Below are 21,740 nucleotides of genomic sequence, written 5' to 3'. Positions count from 1 at the left end.
GGACTCAGAATAACATCCCCAAACTGGTCCTCGGTCCCTTGCTCTGCTCAAACAGCTGCGAAAAGCCTGAGTGATCCTGTGCTCTGGATAATGGGGGGGGGGGGGCAAAAGATGGTTCCCTCGGCAAGCAGTGAGTACCAGCAGGATAAGGACCTCCAGGTTTGGTTTTCAGGGATAAATGGAGGTACATGTGGCAGCCCCAGGCTGTATCAGTAGGAAACGATGCTACTGGCACATTCACCATGACCCAGTCCAGGACACTGGTGGGTTCCCCATCACCTACCCATGCGGCTGCTGGCACCGTTGCTGCCAAAATGGATCCACAGTTTTCCAGGGTGGCTGTGGGACCCAGAAATCTCTGCTCAGAGGGGCTTTCTAAAGAGCTCACCCCACAGGTCTGAGCTGATGAAATGTCCTGTCGCTCGCCGAGACACTGAATTCACGGCACACATCACTGTTTCACTTAGCTCCCCAGGTTTCTGGTAAAGTGCTGTGGCTGCAGACTGGTTTCACCAGCCAAGGGAACACCAAAACCAATTTTAAACCAGGGGAAAGCCCCAGGTTTTCTCTCCCATGTGTAAAATATAAGTTTTCAATAGGATCACTCAGCAAAGTCCCTGTTTTACATCACTATTCTCTGTCTAGAACAAGCTGCTAGTCTACGTGCCGAGATGCCGTCCACGTCTTTAAGGGGAGAAAGGAAACAGCATGGACTGCAAAGCATCCTTTTTCTGCCATCAACAGACCTCCGAGCTCACAGGAAACCTGCCGCCTTAGACCCTCCAGCAGCCCTGCCAGACCACAGCTCTCGCTGCTGTTATTCCTGTACCTTGCTCCATGGTCATGTTACAGATCTGTCTGGTCATCTTGCAAGTTATTATACAGAAAAGGTGGGAGGCATGCTAAGTGCTACAATATCTAAAATAATTTAATTTACAAGCTCCTTGGAGCAAGGGACGTGTGTATACTTTGAGCAGTGCTCTTCTAATAAATATACATATATAATAATAATGATAAAATAAATAACAATAACAGTAATAAAAAGTTATGCATGTGACCTAAGATCGTGTGCAATCTAAAGGTCATGTAGCTTAAGCAAGGGATAAAAACGTCACTGCTGGGGATACGCTGTACTGGAAGAAGGTGTAAAGCTTTGATGCAGAGCATGCGTAGGAAACAGCAGAATAAAGATCTCAGCATCAGGAGAAGGCCGGTGCAGGGTTCCTCCACAGCTGACATAGTTTTTGGACTTTTATTCTGGCCATTCCTTCATTGAAAAAGCCCTGCAGGCAGGTCTGGGGCAGTTGCCCTGCACACTGCAGGAACTGCAGGCTCCTGTGCTGGCTCTGCAGCCAGCAGCTGATGCTGCAGGTCAGAGGCAGGGTCCTGAGAGCAGGCGGGAGCTCTCCGGTTACGGATGCTCGGGGGAATCCAGCCTCTTTTCCCCAGGCTTGCAACTCAAATCCGATTTCTTCCTGTCCCTGCGGTGGTGCAGGTCTCTGGCCATGCTGCAAGGGGAGGCATCGGGCACACGCTGGCATGTGAGCCGCTCCCACCTGCTCTGCTTCTCCAGCTCGGTGAGAAGTGGAAGCGCTTGAGGTCCTGGGGATCCTCCTAAAATGCCAGGACATCAGCCGAAACCCCACCGCAAAGACCTCAGCCCTTGTAAACCGTCTCTCAGCCTCTGCCTGGTCCCCCAGCTCGTCCCCCCGTGGCGGATTCGGGCTCGGGTCAGGTATGCGACCGCTTGCTGATGCCGTGGCTGGTGGCCTGCTTGGTCATGTCCTGGTAGGAGGCAGACTTCAGGAACCGGGGATAGGAGTCCTTCTCCATCAAGGTGCGGGTCTTGGCCTGGGCTTCATTGAAGCAAGCGGAGGTGGCACCTGAGAGGTTCTTCCGGGTGATTTCCCTGGTTTCGTGATCGATATTCACCTGCAAGGAAGCAGCGTCCACAAAGATTAACTCGGCGTTAACTCCCCTCCCATGGGGGGAGGAAAACTGTTTTTTTCATCTTCAGAGGAGGGTGAAGATGCTCGCAAGCCTTTATATCCCTTCATGTTGGTAGACCACGTGAGGTTGAAATGAAAGCTCTCATGAACAAGAGAACATCTTCCCACTTTAATAAAACCCACTGGGATACTTTATTCCTTTCCCACCCTATTTGATGCCACAGGACAGAGGCAGAAAAATGCTCTCACCTCCCTGGGCGCCTCGCTTTGGACAAACTCCTCAAAGATCCTGTTGGCCTTGGAGGCCAGCTTGGTTTTTGACCGGGTCTTTTTGAAGTCCTCGCACGCCAGCCAGAAGTCGAGGTTCTCCTCGCTGAACTCCGTCTTCAGGAAGGTGTGGAAGGCCGTCACCCCACCTGGGGAGAGGAGACAAGAGCAGTTAACAGGGCAGAAGAGGGGGAGGAAGAGCGAGCATCGCCCTGGGAGCTCAGACCATGACATCTGCAGATTTCCTTGCCCTCCAGGCAAATTCCACCCTCTGAGACGCTGCTAATTGGCCTCTGACTCCAATAAAATCCTTTCCCACAGACAAGTAATCCTCTGTTTTATTTATCTGACCTTTCTGTAATAAGGCTTCAGAGTATTTTCTTTACAGCTTTGGAAAAGAGCTAATTCTACCTAAGGAGAAATCCACTGAGGTATCAGTACATCTGCAGGAACCAAGCAGCGATGGCCTTATTTTTATTTCTCAGCTGAAATCTAGGGGGAATGAGATGCTGAGGGGTATGGGACAGTAATTGCAGCAAGGATTTCAGAGCCAGGTTGGGGGGATGTATTAAGTTACAAAGACAGAGATGCTTGTTAGCCATCACAGCACATGAGGAAGGCTGGGAAAAAAATACACCTAGCCCCAAACTAGCACTATGGAAGGGCTTTCTCTTGCATTGGAATAGCTTTTAAGGTAGACAACTACTTTTGTATTAAAATTTGGCACTTCTACCATTGTGTAGCTGCTGTAAAGCCCAATGTAAGGAAGGAATTATGTGTGGGACTCAAAAAGAGGTCCCCTCTCTGGGTCTGGAGGTACTGTCTGCATGGGGGAGAGGGAGACGGCACCTTACAGGAACCCTGTGCATCACCATACGTATAGCAAATATTGGAGGGGAAAATGGCTACGTGTAATTCAGTAAAGCAGCCGAATTCCTTCTCCCTGTGGAAGAGCCATCCCCAGAGGAACGGGACAGACAGACAGAGGGCAGCAACGCAGTTTTCTGAGCCAAAAAGGCCTGTGGGGAGGTGGCTGCATTGCTGTGCAAAAGAGGACACTGAGAGCAGACGCGCTGCCTTCTCCTGAGTGTGGAGAAAGGGATGGTCAGGGCATGGCAGGACATTCTCCCTGATGGACTGCTGCTCACGGGACGCCCATGATGATGCTCCTGTCCCAAGGCAGCAGCAAGGCGTTTCAAGACAGCGCTTGTGCTCCCCAAAAAGCACCCAGCCAGAAGAAGAGGATACAGCTTCACAAGCCAGGCAATGAGCCCCATGCATCAGCTCTGTCAGGGCAGGAAAGGGCCCTCTTTCTAAATCCTAAACCATCTCGTTTGAGGAGGAGGCAAGATTTCCTCGTACACTGGCTCCCGGTATGCAGTCACCCCCTTGCTCACCAGGACTGTGTTTGTCCTACACGCTCTCACTAAGAGAAGAAAACAAGATCCTACTCACTTTTACTCTTCAGGAGCTGGTCGAAGGACTCCCTCCATTCGAGTACCTCTCGTGAGGAGTCTCTGGAAAAGACAAAAGGATGTAAGGCTCACTGTCCCACCGACAACACTTCTTCTGCCCTGCAGCAAAGGATGAGAGCACTTCAGTCAAGCGACCCCCTTAATGGGAGACAGTACAAGAAGGAAGGCAGCGGCACTCAGTATGAAACCAAAGTGAGACCCCAGTATCCATTACCTGTGTGGTCTCTTTCCTTTCTCCCTTTCTTTTACCTTCCCCGACGGCTCACCAGACCTCAGCTCCATAGTGCAGCTTTGGCCAGGTATCTTCTCTAGAGGATACTCAGAGGAGCCCTTTTCTGCTGGTACAAGCCCAGCACAGCCTCCTCTGCAAGAAGATGCCTTGCCTTCAGCAGCAATATTTAGTATTTTGTTTTTAATGCTGCCTGAATTCCCTGGAGGTCCCAGGCAGTAGTCGGAGACACCAGGAATTGCGGGAGCCCTCTGAGTTTCTGGCCTGTTGCTAAGGACCTGCTTTCTTGTGCCTAATGCCAGAGCATCAGTTCCCCAGACTGATTTTATAACTGGTGGAGCTGGGAAGTGATCCGCCTTCCCTGCCTGCTGGGGTGGGGCCATGGGGAGGGCGAGCTGTGTTCTTTCCTCTCTGCTGCACAGATGGCCAGGAGCATCCCCCAGGACAGCCTGGTCCATGGGGACCTGTCCCGGGCTGAACCTGGGACATGGTATCGCTTGGCTTACCTCCGCCTGGAGCCCAGCTGCAACTTGCTGGAGGTCCCGATCTTGTGTCCCAGCTCTGGTTTATGAAGCAGGATCCCTAAGCGGGTCTTCAGATCCTTGGCTCTGGAAGGGAGGAAAGGGAGAGGTGGGATTGTGGAACCGCCGGACTGCTGCTGCCACCCCCCCGCCTCACAGGGGCTGCACCCCACGGACCCGACACAGCTTGAAGGGGCAGCCCTTGCTCCTCAGCTTCAGCTGCTTCTTTGCCTTCTGATGTACAAAATAAATGCTCCCCCAATTGCTTTTTCTGCTCCCTGGCAACCACGCTCAGCGGTGCGTTAAGCCCAGGGGACTGTTTCCTCCCACTTGCTTCCCAGGTAGCGCCGCATGCATTTATAAAGCAACGGCGAGCTTTTTCCTCTGGGGCAGGTAGCAGAGCAGCTGCTGAGTGCCCAGCTGGAGCCTCCCCCAGCCCCCCAGCTCCCTGGAGCTAACCTGGCTCCTTTTCCCGTCCCCCTCTCCCAACAGCGCTGTGCTGCACTCAAAACACTGGAAAAACAAGGTGATTGCTTTCTGCTCAGCAGAGCGGGAACATCTCCCTACGAGGCTGCTATAGCAGGTCTGATGCTCCCCTGCTTTTTTCTGGGGTGCCCCTGAATCACCAGTAGCCTGCCACCACGCCATGGAGATGGCTGCACTACCCAGTGGCACCATCCACCTACCCCATATCTTCGAGACCCAGCGAGCCTGGTGGCGGCATGATGCTCCTGTGCCAGAGCCCCCTCTGCGATAGCCTGGGAGGCGGCTGCCTATCACCGTGGCTCTGCGGCGGTGGCACAGAGGCACCTCCCTGCCGGGAAGCGTCTGCGGCAATACGGCAGGAGCTGCTGCTAAATCAGTTCCTCTCCCCGGGGTCCTCCCGAGGCAGCACGCAGCCCCGCTGCTATTTGTGTGCTGCAGCTCATTCAGGCATCCCAAGGCACTCATACAAAAATAAGTGTTTAAATGTCAAGCCAGCAGCGTGGGGCTCTGTAGCCATGTTTGGCAGGAGGAGCAACATGTCACTTAATATTTCGACCGTGTTGACAAAAATAGTCCTGCTGCTCTCAACCTGAAGCAAGTTCTGTGGAGACGGAGCCAGAGAAACAACCCTCGTGTGTTTGTCCGCCCAGACACACGCAGGGCAGCCCTATCCAGCTTCCTCTCCCTCTGCATGTTTTACATCTGTGCTCCCCTCCTGGGGATGCAGCCAAAACAAATCACTCGGGCCATCCTTCGCTGTGTGTTTCCTTGCAGTCTGTGCCCCAATTTCTACCAAAACATCACGGCCGCGGCAGCAGAGGCTGGCCTGGCTGCTCCAAAGTTAGGTGCATCTTGTCCAGCTAACCCTCTGCATCCCAGAACTGCAGCGTGGCAAAGCCCCTTACCTTTCCAGACAAGTGATGGGGAGCGCGGCTAACCCCCGGCACATGCTGAGAGCTGGGCACCCAGGCATCCAGCAACTCATCGGGTCCTTACAGCGGCAGCAGGAGCGTGCAACAGGCAGCTGCGGCACCACCTGCGCCTGCGGTCGTGTGCTGTTGGCTGGAAACCCGATGAGGAGCCGTGCTTTATATCGGGTGGGAGGCGGGAGAACAGGGAGGGGGACCCGGCATCGCTCCAGCCTCCAGCCAACCAAAAGCTGCTCTGGCAGCGCCTGGAGAAGATAACGGCTTAGGTAGGTTTCTTTTGTGCTGTTAAGGGAGGGGGGAGTGGGAGGCCCAGGCTTGTCCTTGAGCATCACAGTCATAACTGCTTCCTCGATAACAGGAAAAAACAGGCTCATTTCCACCGACGTGCGGAGCCTGCTGAGTAACTGCTGGCGGGCGGGTACGCAGATGGGGAGAGTGAGAGGGACAGGACAGACGCCGTAATGCAAGGCATTTCGTCAGCTCTGTCCTGCTGCCCGAGGACTTCCAATCCTCCCGGTGCTGTGGAGGCTGGCGTGGCGGCACTGCAGCAGCATGCTTTTCCCCAGGTGGTTTAAGCAGGGGATGCCAGTCCCCAGCAGAGTCGGGCTGTTTTGCAGCATCCCAGGGGCAGACGCAAAGCCTGGGGGAAGGGTTTGCACTCCCCGGGCAATGCAATACACCCCCCCTCACACTGCAGATAGAGCAGAATGGTGTAATGTTTCCACATCCCCCCAAATTACACTGCCAGTCCACAGCTAGAATAAATAAGGACCGATGTCTGACCCCGCGTGCTGGCAGAAGTTGCATTTCTTCATCACAAATTCTCTGCTGAGTCTATGGTGGGAGAAGAGAAGGGGAGGGGATGCGCATCAAAGAAAGTCTGAGCAAAGCATGGGAAAGCATCCGATAAAGGTGGATCCTAATGAAAACTGAAGATGGAAAGAAGCGACTAAAAGCAGGGGAGAGGTTGGAAACTGGAGGGGAAGGACTGAATCAGCAAAACAGAAGGATGAAGAAGAGTTAAACCAGTGTCAGACACTGCACACCAGCGAACCCCAAGGTCTGGTGCAACAAGCAGAGAGGTCCATGACAGCCAACAGGTCACCCCCTCAACCCATGCCAAGGTTGGGCTCATGCAGGGGCCCGGAGAGCTGCCCTCCCTGCAATTCCCCAGTCAGTGGCTCTGGGAGTGAGCTCCCCACAGTGCAGGGAGTGACCCTAAACCCCCCTGCCCAAGGCCATCCCAGGGCAAAGGTGAGAGCTGCCATCTCTGCTCCTCATCCTCTTCCTTCCTCCCCACTTGGTCCCTGCTATTACCAGCTCCGCAGCCAGCACAGACATTTTTCCAAAGCTCAGGTTGTCTCCTACCCTTGCTGCCTACATTAATCACGCGTAGGACATTGCCGAAGCGTCGCCCATGGGAGATGAGTTGTGCCAGCGGAGGTGGCAGCACACAGCCTCCCCAGGCCGGGGAGAAATGTTCCTCTCGAGCTGCCTTCCAAGAGCAGAAGCACAAGGATATCAGGACAGGAGACTTTCAGAGGAGCATTAGGCACCTCCGCTCCCCTGAACTGTAATGGGGACTCCTGTTTTTCTCCCACCACTTAGAAAAAGCCACTGAATTGTTTTGCCTATAGCTAGCCAGAAAAGATGCATCAGGACTAATGACCGAACACACAATTTTAGTTCCTGTCTTGGCTTTAATGACAAGAGCAGCCTCTTTCCCAACAGCTCTGTTTTTTTTCACTTGAATAAACAAGTTTAAGGATTCTTGGTTAGCAGATATTCAGCTACAGATAAATGTTTGGAGCTACAGAAAGCTCTTGTTCATGTCTTCCCTGTGCCTTAAAACCATGATTAGAGCTGTGATCCTTGCTGTGGATTTAAGGAAAGAAGGGGAAGACTAAGGGCAGGAGGGCTGTAAGATTGCCTTTGGCTGTACAGATGCTAAGAGGGTCTGTGCATGCCCACAGCATGGACATCACTTGATCTAACACAGGTTTTGGAAGTGCTTGGTCGCCTCAGCCTGGTGCTCCACCCCAGCTTACTGCCATGCTGGGAGCACTGGTGTCGCAGCAGCAGTGCCATGCTGATGTGGGTACGGGCTCCTGGTACCCACAGGAGAGGGTCACACCTGGGTATTTTGGCACTGGCCATGCACACATACCCTTTGCACTCACCTCCGTGCTGTAGCAGTTGGCCAAAACAACAGCCACAGGCCTGGGGCGGTAACAGCCCTTCTCGTCTGTTACCTGCATCTCCCTCTCTATCTCCTCCCCAGTTCTCTGCACAGATGCAGCACTCAGTGATGCCCTGGTGTTTTGTCTCATCATTTTGGGGCAGGCCTGGTGTTAAGCAGGACTTCATCTGTGTCCTTCTTCCATTTAAAACTAGGCTCACACGCTGCAGCCCATTCCCCACCTGCAGATTTACAAAGTCACAGGATGCTCTGATGACTCTCCCCGGTGTTTGAGGCATCCCCTGAGCAGGTTATGCCTAGAGCAAAACCTCCAGGAGGCCGAGCACGTTATAGACACACAGGACAGATGACTTCTGGCAGCAAGTCCGTGGTCCCTGAGACAGCCACTGTGCTGGGAGCCACGTGCTGCTTGAAGCAGGCGGGGAAATGTAACTGTATGACAAAAACACAGCTGGGGTGGCAGCAACAGCCACAGCCTATGGGAGAGGAGCATGGGTGATGCGAGCCAGAGCGGAGAAACTCTGCACATCTCTGCCTTTGTATTACAGCTTGCTGAAACCTCCACTTTGCTTCAGCCCCTGTCTCCCCACTGTGTTTTCCCATAGAAATAAAGTGTGTTGGGCAAGTGCCTGTGTGGTTTTACCTTGTCCCTTCTGTAGCAGCTTTTGAAGCACTTGGCTCAGGTGAGGCAAAGCTGATGGCAAGGCAGAAGTGAGGAAATGCCTGCAGTGGGAGCTTGGTCCCTGCAAGCTCCCACAGGAGGGAAAGACCTCTATAAATCCTCAGTGGGAGGGAAAGAGTTAATCAAAGGCTATCTCTTCTTGGGCACCACTGTCGCTCAGCCAGAAGATGCACAAAGCCATAGGAAATGCCACACTCGCGACTGAATCCCATGCTTGGGTGTTTGAAACCAGTGCACAGCTCTGGGACACGCCACAGTGCCAGTACTGTGCATGTGGGTCTGAGCCCAGGCGCAGGAATGGGATCAGGCTGTTCCAGTGATGTCCTCCCCGCCAAGGCCGGGACAGACCCGTCGCCCGCTCTGCCATAGCCGCCAGCGCCCTGCAGAAACCACTGGCTGTTAGCTCTGCTCCCTTGGGGCAGCTTTTTTAACTCTCCCCTTCAACAGGGTGGGAGATGCTGTTCAAGAATAGGCAGCTCATCAGTGTGGGATGCAGTAGGTGCAATATTTTACAACGCGGAGCTCTTCAGTAGGGTTATGCAATAGCCTCCGAGCCCAACAATGTATGTGTACTCAGATGTCTTTATGCCACTCTATATCTAATTTAATTACGTGCTTCCTGTCTCAGTTAGCTTAGCAGCCTCCCGCGGCTCCAGCTCGGTTGCCTGTATTATCAGTCCTTGTTTTGGAACACAAAAAAACTCATCTGTGTTGCAATGCCTGGGGCTGGGCTCCCTTCCCGTAACCCTGCACAGCCTTGCCGGCATGAAGCCCACCTCCCATCCATGGGGACTGGCCCTCTCGGGGTTTCATTTCCACCAGGGGGGTTCTGGCAACCCAGGTAGGGTGCACTGGGGGGACCCTGCATGCTTGGGCTGGGAGATGGCTGGACCGTGGAGGCACCTGCAGTGGGAGAACTGCACCCACAGCTGCCCTTTGCCAGCTAAGCACTGGCATTGGCAGGGGTACAGCTACCGGCTTCCCCATCAGAAGCAAAACATGAAACCTCTCAGCCCCAGGTATTGCTGCTGTTGTTTCTGGGTTACTATTTGTGAAGTGTCAGCAACCTTGAAAAATAGGAAAATAAAGTTTTCAGCCCCAAAACTACACAAATGAGGTGGGTAACAGGGAAACAGGGAGGCACTGGTGACAGGGTGCAAAGCACTTTGCGCATGTGCCCCAAAGCACAGCCAAGCTCTGAGGGGAGTTTCTGGTACCAGGTATTTTTGCATTTTTATATGGTTTGAGTGGAATAAGAAGGGGAGGATACAGAAATGGGTGGGAAGGGGAGGCAGGGAGGAGGAAAGGAGGAGGAAAGGAGGAGGAAAGGAGGAGGAAAGGAGGAGGAAAGGAGGAGGAAAGGAGGAGGAAAGGAGGAGGAAAGGAGGAGGAAAGGAGGAGGAAAGGAGGAGGAAAGGAGGAGGAAAGGAGGAGGAAAGGAGGAGGAAAGGAGGAGGAAAGGAGGAGGAAAGGAGGAGGAAAGGAGGAGTCAGGGTGAGCCACGCTGCTGGGGGCTCACTGCATCACAGAAGGTGTGGGCCAGGCAGGCTCACTGAGGAGCCTGACACCTCATTTCTCCTAAACTGATGGGGAACCACAGAGGTGGCAATCAAGAACCGTAAAACCTGAAGACAGCTCCCTGCATTGCTTCAGCAGACACTGTCAGAAGCCAGACAAGTCCCTGGGAGCTGTCTGCATTAAATCAGGGAGATGTTGAATGCAAAGGAGTAGAAGGGAGAGACTTAAAGGCACCACTCATGTTGCACAGCCCCTTCCTCCACCAGCAAGCTGTTGTTAAGCTCTGCTTGTGTTTAAGGAGAGACGTTGGCAAAAGAGATGGGGAAAGGGGTGCTGTCGGGCAATCGCCTGTGGTGGGAGGTTGCTGCTGTGCAGGCAGGAGCATGGCGTTGCTTGGAAGCTGGCGATGGTGCCCGGGAGGAGCAGGGAAGCCGCCGAGGCTGCAACAGCAGCGAGACATTTGCAAGGGGTCCCCAAGGAGCCACACTGCAGCTGGGTCATGGCCACGGTCACAGTTTACGAGACAGAGGTGGTCAGGGGCTGCTGTGGGACACCATGTCCATGTAGTTGCAGGTGAGCCTTGATCCATCCGTGCCTCCCCACCCAGGGTAACCCCCACCCTGTTGCAGGATGGGCAGCTGCCTGCACAGGCACAGCACTTGTCCCTTGGCAGCTCCTGTGCGACAACAGGCCCTCACCCTAACCCACAGGGCGTTTAATTGATTCCCAACAAAAGCGCACTCTGCGTTCACATGAAGCACGAGAGGAAATAGCTGCTGTGGAAATTTGTAGCAGTGCGGAAAGAGATTATTAAAATAAAAAAATTAGAATTACAAATGAGCTTTTTGAGGGGCAGCTGTTATCCACTCTGCTCTCATGCTCGCTTTGCACAGCGCCGGAGCACATCTGCGTAGGGAGACGTATCTGACAGCAGGTATTTTTAATCTTCTCTTTCTGTTCCCAGCACCTGCTCTTTAAAGCCACTGAACAGAAAAAAAAAAAAACAAAAAAAAAAAACACAATGGCTAAATATATCCTAACTAAGAGGAGAGACGGAGCAGCACTAATGGCAGATCCTTCCCTGGATACATGTAAATTGTTTTGGCTCAGAGGCAGGCTTAGAGGGAAGAAGTGGCAGATAAAAAGGAAAAACAATTAAAAAAGGAAGGGAATTAGGGCAAAAAAAGGGGGATAGAAAGAAGACAGAGGGACTAATAAATTCCAGTGCACTGATTTCCAGAGAAAAACAAGCTCATGTAATTTTTGTTTTTAAATGCAACCCTGTGCAGACCATGTAGCAAACACTCACCTCTTGGCAGGGAGGTTGGGCTGTGCACCAGGTGAGGAGTGCCCTCAGTGTGCCCAGGGCCAGGCCCGATCCCAGTCACTGCTTTCCCTCACTTGCCAGACCTGCTCAGGAGATGCTCTGCGTGGCCTCAGCCCTTCCCCATTGGAGCCCCATCTCCAGGTGGGCAGCAGCCCCCACAAAGTTGCTTCAGCCCCACTCTGCAGCACATCTCCCACCATGCAATCTTCTGCTAACACCCAAACAACACCCCCAGCTGCCCTCACTCTGGTCTCTGCCCCTGCTAACACCTCCCTTCCCCCTTTAGTACCCAGGATTGCCCTCAGCTGCTGCCCGACCCTTCCGCAGCAAGCCCAGGCTCCTCAAAACTCCCTAAACTGGCCCTTGGGACTTGCCAAGTTGCTCCGACTTCTCCAGCTCTCACTGCCCACCTCTAGCTCATGCACACCGTGGTTCCCAGACATGCCTGCTGAGCCAACCCTTGCCTTTCCCCTTCCTTACTTGTTCACACCTGTCCCCACTGCCAGCCCTCATCCTGGGCTTTGCCAGTGACTCGCCAGCCTAGTCCTGCTCGCCTCTCCCCAGTTTATCCCCCAAGAATAGATCAAGCTGAGACCTCGATGCGAGCCACCTGCTGGAGCCTGGGACTGCTTTTTATAGCTGGAGAAAGCATTTGTTTGCTCTTCATGGCCTGATCATGCTTGATCCATCCGCACTGCTCCATTTCCCAGGAGCGCTTGCTCGTGTATTCCCCATCACTGGTCCTGGCATGAGGAGTAGACCTGGCACTTGTTTTCATGCTTGGCAATAACACAGCGTGACCAAAATGCTGCCAGAGGGGCAGGTGGGAGCCATGCCACCCGTGGTGTCAGGTCCATGGGAAAGGCTGATGCCCGAGCTGTGCCAGCGTCACCACAGCCACTTCTGGCTGCGTGTCGGTGGGTTTAACGGGCTGATAAAGAGTGTTTGCTCCACAGCTATGGCCACTTCTCCCTGCAGGACAGCAGGACACGCATGGAGACAGTCGGGCTGGAACTAGCTGACCAGCTGGTTCAGCAGCCCTGTATCCCCCTGCCATGCTCCTGGCAGGGAGAGAAGTGCTTGATTTTCCATTTTCCCCTTGGAGCATGGCTGAACAAGCAGTTACCCACTGCTGCAGCCCTGGCTTCCACCCCAAGAAGGTTCTGCAGGTTTATGTGTGGTTTCCATGAGGTATGCGGTTCAGGGGAGCAGGTAGTTTGTGTGTGATGAAGGACTGGTCAGACCACCCATCTGCACTGGCCACCACCGCTCTCCATGCTGCCTGCCTCCCTGGGCTGAAGCCAGTGCTCCTGCTCCCGCTCAGCTCCGGCCAGAGCTGCTCCCCGGGCAGACACCAGCAGCCCCTTGCTGCGGGAAACCTTTGCTGCAGCCGCCTCCAAGAACGGCTTCTCCTGCTGCTGCTGCTTGTGCTCAGGTCCTTGGTTTTGGGGTTTGGGGTGGGCAATCCATCACAGGCAGCAGCAGGGCATACCCAGAAAAGGACAGCAATGCGCTGGTGGAAAACTCTTCAGATTTACCTTCCTTATAGTCTCCTAGATCCTAGTGACAATATTTCTGACTCATCTCCCCAAACTATACCTCCAGGGAGACTGGATCTAAATTGCTTCAACAGAGGAGACCGACTGCTTAGAGTTAACACATCCCTTCTTTGCTGCCCCATCGAGAACGTCTGCACCAGTGAATCCAGCACGCAGAAGGATGAGGGCAGGGTCAAAGAAGGCACAAGCTTCTTCCATCCTTTTCCTCCTCAGCAACTCTGCTAGGAGACTCCCCTCCATCCCCAGGCTCGCAGTTCCCATTTTCCTCTCCACGCAGGAAAACGTGCTTGACTTGCATCTTTTCAGACACTCAGGCAGAGAGCAAGTAGTCTCAGGCTGTTTATTACGTCCTCACAGTCTCTATACAGTACAGGTGAGTAACACTTTACAATGCGGTGACAGGACTCAGGGGGCATATCATCACCGGTCGGACATCTGATATGGCTGAGGAGCTTGTCCAGCCTCGTTAGGGGAAGGTGAGCCTAGCAAAGGAGCAGCTAATGCAGAGGGAAGGTCAAACCGAACCCAAGCCCATGCATTCCCCTGAACGGGAAGGAATCAGACTGGATAGCCCATGTGTCCTGCCCAAAGAGCTCCTGCTGTTATCTACCAACACCAGCAGCACCCAGACACTGCGGAGGCAGTTACAGCATCAGGACCTAATTAAAATAAAAACATGGTATAGGGAAGGTCTTAAAAGAGCTGGTCTTTCTACCGAGGTACCTGGTGACTGACTTCTGAGTTCACTCCATACAGTAATGCCCTCCTAAATCTCTTCTGAGCCACCCGCAAGCATGTTTCCCAAGGAACAAGAAATCTTTATTATTTAAGACAGCCTTATTCGGTACTTGGGTTTGGAGTCACGTCCTCAAGGCCCCTTCCTACCGGTGGGACACTGCCATCCCACCAAAGATGGAGGTGCCAGAGAGCTTAAAGAAAAATCTGAACTCTGCATGTCTGATTTGGGTTGCTTGTAGAGGAAGGGGGAGAGAGGTTATAGGGGGATGAGATACTTCGATTGTGGTTTTCAAGGAAGGGGGATCTACCCCAGGGGGTACTTGTACGCTGCTCTGTTCATTACCAGTAATCCCGCAGAGGACTGCATAAGTAAACACAACACAAGATGCCTCCTTCCCCTCACTGCTTTTTAGCTGGTAACTGCAGGCACTGATAGAGCAACATGAAGACATTTCTTTTAGGATAACACTGTTATCTATGCTGTAAATGCAAAGCTGAGCAGCTCCTCATCTGTCATGCTTTAGATCCAGCCTGGGGCACACAGCACATGATGGAAACTGGGAGTTGTGGGGCTAGTGGAGACAAGCGATTCACACTGCAGCTGGTCCCCATACCTCCCTGGTATGCCAGGTCCCTCCTTTTCTCCTGTGCCTTTTTGCCAGAAATGTTGGGTTTTTTCAGTAATAATCTCATCCCCTTTTGCCACCTCCCTCCCATGCCCTCCATTCCCTGAACTCCAGGTGAGTTTACTGCAGTCTCAAATTAGAGATACATCCCTCCAGTAAAACCAAGAGGAGGCAGAGAGCAGAACGACTGACTTTACTAAGCAAATACAACACACACACCTTTATTTATACTCTTTTTTTTATATCAGAGAGCCAAGAGGAAGCACAGCTGTGACCCTCTCACTTAGCCAGCCCCTGCCACAAGAGCAGCACGTGGAGCGTGGATGGAGGAAGAAGACACAATACTGGGGACAAGCTGAGCCTCTGCAAAGCCCAAGGGGTGAGTGGTAGAGAAAAGCATTCTGGTCTAGCAGCAAAATGTACTTTAATTCCAGTTCTGTGATATAATGCTTCGATGCCAGAGAAAACACAGTACTAAGGAAGAAGACAACTGAAGCAGCCCCAGGAATGAAAGATAATGTAGAAATTATGTATGTGAAGCATTTTCTTCTTATATAATGGGCAAGGAATAGCTACTAGGAGCTTTATAGTGACAGTAGGAGGTACGTAGGAGAGAGATGGCAAGACCAGAGACAAATATCTGGGGAAGTAAAAGGCAAAGAAGAGAGGAGGGATAGATGGGGATGGAGGGTATGCAAACAGGAGGGCATGGGAGGAGGTTATGTGAGACCCAGGCTCAGATACACCGGGACAAGCAATGCTGGTGGAGAGGAAGGTTGGCATGGACAGGAGTGCTTCAGGGAGATAACTGTAAGGAGGAGGAGGAGGAGGGAAGTCCACGAGGACAGGACTGAGAAAGAGAGAGGGGTTTGGAGGGAGAAGCAAGAGGCCCCCAGGGAGGGGAGAGCTTGCACTGGCAGGTGAGAGGCACTCCAGGACTGGCATGAGGTATGGTTTGCTATTGCTCTGAATGCTGTAAACATTTTGGTTTTGTGTCTATCAGTGAACATTCAGTTCAGTTTGATACATGTGCTCTTATGGGTAACTGGAAGCCTAGCAGAGTTCTATGTCTCTTTTACTAGTCAAACTTACACGAGGCAAACACAACACTGGCTAAAAATCTCATTTTATGTCATTTATGCCTAATTCTCCTATTTTAACATGCACATCTATGTCTCAGAAAAGCTTCTCTAGTAGGAGACACTAAATAACATACACATGAAGTCACATGCACTCTCACCCACCCACGCCCGCAGACACACACACCTATTTCCCTCCCCTGCTTAGACTAGCAGGACTTTGCCCTTCACGCCTTCCCAGCGTGGAGGACAGGGACCCATCGGTACATTAACAAGTCCCATAAAAGTGATGGAAATCATCCCAAACCTGGCTGATGGGCCAAAGCAGGAGAAAGAAACTCAAAGCAGATTCAGGTTCTGCATCTGCTTCTGGAGTTAACAACATCCGAAGCTTATAGAAAAAGCTATTTGTAAACTCTTCTTCCCTTTTGCTGTCAAAGGACTTGGGAGCTGACTGGGTACATGCCAGCAAACACACAGAATAAAAAGTGCTGAGCAAAATAATTTTTTTTTCCTTTCTTCATGTGATGGCACACTCCGACATTACTTGAAACAGGAGAAAAATTTTGGAGGTGTGTGCTTGTGGAGAGGGGAAATGGGGTTTGTAAGTTATGAATATCCCTTTCACATCAGTAAGAGATGAATCAAAGATAGGATATTGGTCCTTGATGAGGATTAGTCATCACGCAGTGCTTTCTGAAGCTTTGGCTCAGTCATTATTTCCTTAATCAGCCCCTGTTTTAAGGGGAAGAGCTATAAGCTGCCTATTTGAATTCACTTCAGGCTGACATTTGGCATAGAAGAAGCAGCTGGTGCCAATTTCTTGTTTTAAAAAAAAATACTTTAAATAACTAGTCTGCTTTCCTGCAAGAGAGACAAACTGTAAGAGCGGCAACAAAAATAACCATGATAGACTCATATGCTTCAGACAATACTTTTGCTCCACTCTATGCTCTAGGATGTTTCCCGTGGAGGATATTATCTGGCACCAATTTAATGGGCAAAACACTTGTCCCGCATCAGCCTGCCTGAATACAGTTGCTGTCACAACCGCAGCAATGCCATCTCTGAATGTGCCTGCTCAAAGCAATTCCCCAGGTCGATGGAGGAGAGAGGGGAGCTTGGTTTTTCAGGGTGTTTGAAGTTTTTTGATGAATTCTGACATGAACTGAAAGGATGCCAGCACTGATGCTGGAGGAGCTTGCTGAGAGATGTTACCTCCTGGGCTTTCTGGAGTCACACTCTGAACAGGACCAGCCTTTGTAGCCATCAGGGAAGCCTGGGAACTGTCCTCACTTCTGAGTTTCTGTTCCTCATTCCTCAACAAAAACATCTTGGTTCTGCTGTTTCCGCATCGCCTGGTTGTCTCTGCGACCCTCACTGCCATGGGTGCCTGCACTTTGCTGAAAAGCCTTATCTGGGATGCATCAGCTGGCACTAGAGGTCAGCATCATCCAAGCCCACTCAGAAGGTGTATTGGTGGCTTTAAGAGAAATACCACAAGGCAGTTAACATGGCCTTCTGCCTTCTCTTTAAAAGCAATGACTGCATAAGCCTGCTGGTGCTGTCTCTCACATCCAGGGCAGCACTGGGATGCTTTTTGCGTGTACAGTCAAGAGGAGGCTGAAACGGAGGAAAGCAGGGCCAGACAAGGTAGCCTCCCTTCACCCCTTGCAACACAGCTTGTTTGATGCCACCGCATTGGGAAGCTGAGCTGCCGCATTGCAGCGGTTGGATCACCGGTCGCTGTGCCATTTTGCATTCGCAGTGACACTGGGTACAACTGGCACCACAAGCCATCTCAAGGGAAACTATTTCAGCCAAAGCAACCTGTGCCCCTGAGAGATCCCAGTCCATCCTGTGTTATGCAGGGGTAGTAGGCATAGTGTTTCTTGGAGAGTTCTTCCAGCTGCTCCTCACAGTCAGTGGCTTTGCATCCTCTCTTGCAGGTCAAGCAGTGAGACTGTTTCACCACAATGTGGGATGATTTTCCCTCCTCCTTGCCTTTCACCTGTAGCAGGAGGGGGCTGTATAGGCGATGTGACTGTTCCACTTGGTATAGCTCACACACCATCAGGGACAGCCACTGGATGCATGACTCTATGTCCTTTGCTTCTGGCTTTGACTCCTTCCAGAGCATTGCACAGGTTTCCCCAGACACCTGTCCCACTAGACCTTCTTTGCCAGGTACCTTGTTTGCCATAAAGCTATGGGCCCATGAACAGCTAAACTCACAGCTAGTTGAGCCACTGCATGATATAGACCTCTTGGATGAATCTGGGGCACTTTCCAGTGCCCACCTTTCACTGATCTTTTCCTACAAAACAACTGGAGAATTCTAGAGCTGACCAACCAGGTACTGAAAAGCAGGTTTCCCTACTGAACATAAATTTTCCACTTGCACTGTATTGAGACTTTAGTGCCTTAGAGACCACAGAAATACACCTCCAAAATAAAGCAAGCATGCTTACCATCCCTATCTTGATCCTAAGCCGATTTGTCTAATAATGTCCTGCACAGCATCCTTACAAGAAGCCTCGAAACCTGCTTCCTACCTAATGCATGGACAGTAACTTTTAATATCCAAGCAGGCTTTTTGTATCTTGTTCTGAACACGTTATGCGTAGCTTTAGAATTCAGTCTACCTAGTTTACACCACATACATACACTAAATCTTTACCACCAGCTTTCTGATGTATCAAACCTACCCACCGCCCTAAACTAAAGCAGAGTTTTACAGCCTCTGATCTGTGGGTGACTGAGAGAAAGAAAAGATCCATGGGGTCGCTTTCCAGGCCTTCATAAAACTAAGAAAATAGACCTCTGGTCTGTAGGCTCAAATCCACAGACAGGCTGTCTGCTTCTCCGCTAGAAAATATTGCAAGAATCTGGCAGCTGATAAGCTGGAAAAGCAATGCCATAGAAATGAGGCCTTCAGATCGTAAGTATTATTGCACAGCACAGAGGAGGTGCTACACAACTGACATCTGCACAGGGTCTTCTCCTGCAGCTGGCTATCCAGGCGATGGGAATAAGGCCAAAGTACACTTCACACACCACTTCACACCCAGACGCTCATCCTGCTCACTGCATGCTTCCCTATGTCCTGTTTTCAAGCAAGCACCATGCAGCAGGGTCTGTGTCTTTAGTAGGTCTTTACATGGCATTGAACCCACAGTGGACAATCGGTAGGTAACAACAGTCAATAATCAGTAAAAAACAAAAATATAATTGTGATTTTAATGTTACCTCTCCCTGCCAGTCGTTGGTCAGGTACTACATGAAAAATGCTACCTGCCATAGCAGGCAGGTCTTGTGCTCTTCTTACATCTCAGCATGGGGCAGATGGGACACTCCTCTCGACCCTCCCGACAGCTGGCAGGTTGTTCCCAAGAAGCCACCAAGCCTGTTAATGTCTCTGGCAGCCAGGAGCCTCTTCGTGTTAGGTTTTGGTATGGTGCCTAGCACAATGAAGCCTGAATGACGACTGGGGTCCTGAGGCTGAACTACAGTACAAATAAATAATATTAATGAAAAACAATCATTCACACTAGAAGACTTGCCTGACCAGGTCTAGTGAGAGCTTTTGGGATCACTTTCCTCATGAGAAAAACTCAGCACCTTGACAGTCATACGGAAAATAACTCTTAGTCTCCATCCCTAGAAGATAAGGGGCTGTGACAGGGTAGCAGCTGGTGTCATAAAGTTTGCAAGAAAAATGGAAAGGTGAGCTCAGTTCACTGATGGTTTCCACTCCGGGAAGCAGCATGAATCATGTGCCTTTGCTTTCTCTCTCTCTCCTCACGGTCTCTGGATCCAGACCCCAGCAGCCAGTGTGGGAGATGATGCTTTGGACTAGACTTAGCTTCACAAGTTTCAGAACTGCCCTTAGGGCCCCTCCAAACACAGGGGAGAGGTGAGAGCCAGGGAGGTGTCTGGAAGGATGGAAAGGTGCAGTGGCATTATTTACACACAAACCAAGGTAGTAATTTTAAAGAAAACCTGCCTTCCCAACAGATGACCCCATGACTAGAGAGGATTATGGTTTTGTGCTAGAGAGAGGCAACAACTGCAAGATGCTACCGCTAACCAGAAAAAGCGCAGAAACTCAGAGTCCTAATACCACGTTCTGGGTCACGCCCTGGAAGCCTCCTCTTCCCCTTCTCCCTCTTTTCTCATTCCCACTGCTTTTAACATCAAGAAAGTTTCACATTTAGACATGGTTTTTGGCTGTTGTGGGAAGCACATGGTTTCTGAGGGCCCCATCACTGCTCTAGCTGAGCCTCCTCTGGGTTTGAGACAGCAGGTCTGTGTAAATTTTGGATCTCAGGAACCTGGGGTAAGAGTCTTTCTCCATCAGGCTGTGCACCTTCCCCTGAGCTTGGTCAAAGCAAGAGAGGGAGGGCTCCTGCATATTTCTTCTTGTCAGCTCCCGTGTCTGGAAGTCTATGTTCACCTGGGAAAAGTAGCAGAAGAGAGTTTGGTACTGAGTGACCAGTTTACCTGCTTCAGATGGCACATTTTGTCTCAGCCGTGACTATAAAAGCAGCAGCAGCACAACCCAGGTCCTACCCTTGTCCATGCCTAAACCACCCCCCGAACTCTGTGGGGTTTAGTAATCCAGCGTTATGAATCCTGCCCCAAATTTGGAAAAGTTGAACTAGATTTATATTGATTTGAGCACTTCTGAAATCAAATTACTTTTATTCAGGCTCTTAAGCATGGGTTTACATAGCACATCTTCTAAAAATGCTGACTCAGCCTAACCTCTCTCCTGTTGACCAAGATTCCTCTAGTCCCTTTATTCTTCACTGCATGCCCAATATAAGGGTGAATGAACTTTTAGCTGGGTCTAAACTATTAGTACATTCTTACTAAATGTTTTAAACTCTGTTGTTATAAAATAAATGGTTCGATTTTTCCCATAACAGCTTTATGTTACAATATCTTGAGCAGGGACTTGAAAAAATAAAGCACCCTCATGTTATGACTGCTGTTTGTTTGCAGAGCCACCAGCATGAGTTTTCCTGTTTTCTTTCCCTAGCAAAGCAGTCAGTGTTTGTTAGGGTTATTGTTTAAAACCTGGCTGAAACAATGTTATTTGTTGTTATTAACCCTGAATCCAAACTTAAAGGAGTCTAGAAAGTAAAGCTGTCTGCCTTAACTTGGATGACAAATACAGATTAGCTCTCTGTGTCACTTAAGGGTCATTTCACATTCTAGCACGCTAAAATTATGACAGCAGGACCAAATTTGAGGAAAGACCCCATCCAACCTGCACTCATGTTTCCAATCCAGATTCAGTCCTGCAGTCCTGAAAATCTCACCCAGCTTCATGAATAACAGCAGGAAGATGCTCGCTGAGCGCGATGGGGATTGAAGCATGCCCCGAGATGCCCCCACCACTTGGTGTAAATCTGGGTGCTTCTGAGTGGCCTCGCAATAGCCTTCCTAGTTCAAAGATGGAGTAAAGAGAGCCCTTTTAGGGGGACCCCCTCACAGACACCTGTATGGTGACAATCATCCGTGCAATCTTGCAGGAGGACTGCTGTGGGAGAGCAGGTAGAGTAAGTACCCTCCTGGTTGCGTTATGAATACAATAACACAACCCAACATCACGATGCAGGATCTGACAGTCGCATCAGCCTGTCAGTACTTGAAAGAGGACTTAACAATTCCAGGCTTCAGGTTGTGACTGCACTTTTTGTTCAGCTCTGAGTTACTGCTTGCATCTTTTAGGAGGTCTAATTGAGTTGGGAGTTAGTCAGCAGATAAACACTTCTCCCTGGAGAGTCAACAAGTTAGTCATTTGTGGGATGCTCTTATACAAGATGTCCTGTGAGAAACGAGCCCAATAGCCTGCTCGGGGATTGATAGTAAATGAGAGGAGCAAGGTGAAATACTCCTAGGAAGCTCACAGAGGTTAGGAAATGTAGGTTGCGGTTGCCAGTGAACTCATTGGCTGTGACTAATTTTGTATCGTCAAAGTAGTTGCCCTCACCAGGGGATGAGTCACTGCGAGCAGAGGCAGCTGTAGCAGGCAGGATGGCATTCCCATCCGCCTTATCCACTCCTCACCACCACCTCTGGGAGGAAAAGGAGGGCTCCCTGACCCCCCGGCACCCCGCAGGTCCCAGCTGGGGGAGATGGACCTG

General features: G+C 51.0%; 3 protein-coding genes across 5 annotated transcripts in view; all 3 read right to left on the bottom strand.

The window, feature by feature from the left end:
* RNASEL (ribonuclease L) overlaps positions 1 to 21,740 on the bottom strand; it is a 47,625-nt gene that overhangs the window by 12,725 nt on the left and 13,160 nt on the right. The window lies entirely within an intron of this gene.
* On the bottom strand, positions 1,453 to 5,912 carry RGS16 (regulator of G protein signaling 16; the record flags this gene model as incomplete). Its single annotated transcript, XM_082313262.1, has 5 exons — positions 1,453 to 1,932; positions 2,199 to 2,365; positions 3,672 to 3,733; positions 4,427 to 4,528; positions 5,833 to 5,912. 5 exons carry the CDS (start codon positions 5,910 to 5,912, stop codon positions 1,732 to 1,734), a joined length of 612 nt encoding a protein of 203 aa, XP_082169388.1. The 3' UTR covers positions 1,453 to 1,731.
* The window catches only part of RGS8 (regulator of G protein signaling 8), a 28,542-nt gene continuing 22,606 nt past the window's right edge, over positions 15,805 to 21,740 (bottom strand). For all 3 annotated transcript variants that reach the window (XM_082312629.1, XM_082312627.1, XM_082312628.1), the window contains one exon: positions 15,805 to 20,041. In XM_082312629.1, coding sequence (XP_082168755.1) covers positions 19,859 to 20,041 — 183 coding nt within the window. In that variant the 3' untranslated portion in view covers positions 15,805 to 19,858. The remainder of the gene's footprint in view (positions 20,042 to 21,740) is intronic.

This window comes from Platalea leucorodia (assembly GCF_965183815.1).
Source record: "Platalea leucorodia genome assembly, chromosome: 5".
NCBI classification, from domain to species: Eukaryota; Metazoa; Chordata; class Aves; order Pelecaniformes; family Threskiornithidae; genus Platalea; species Platalea leucorodia.
Note: the sequence above shows the minus strand (reverse complement) of the source record. Positions and strands in the feature narration are given on the sequence as shown.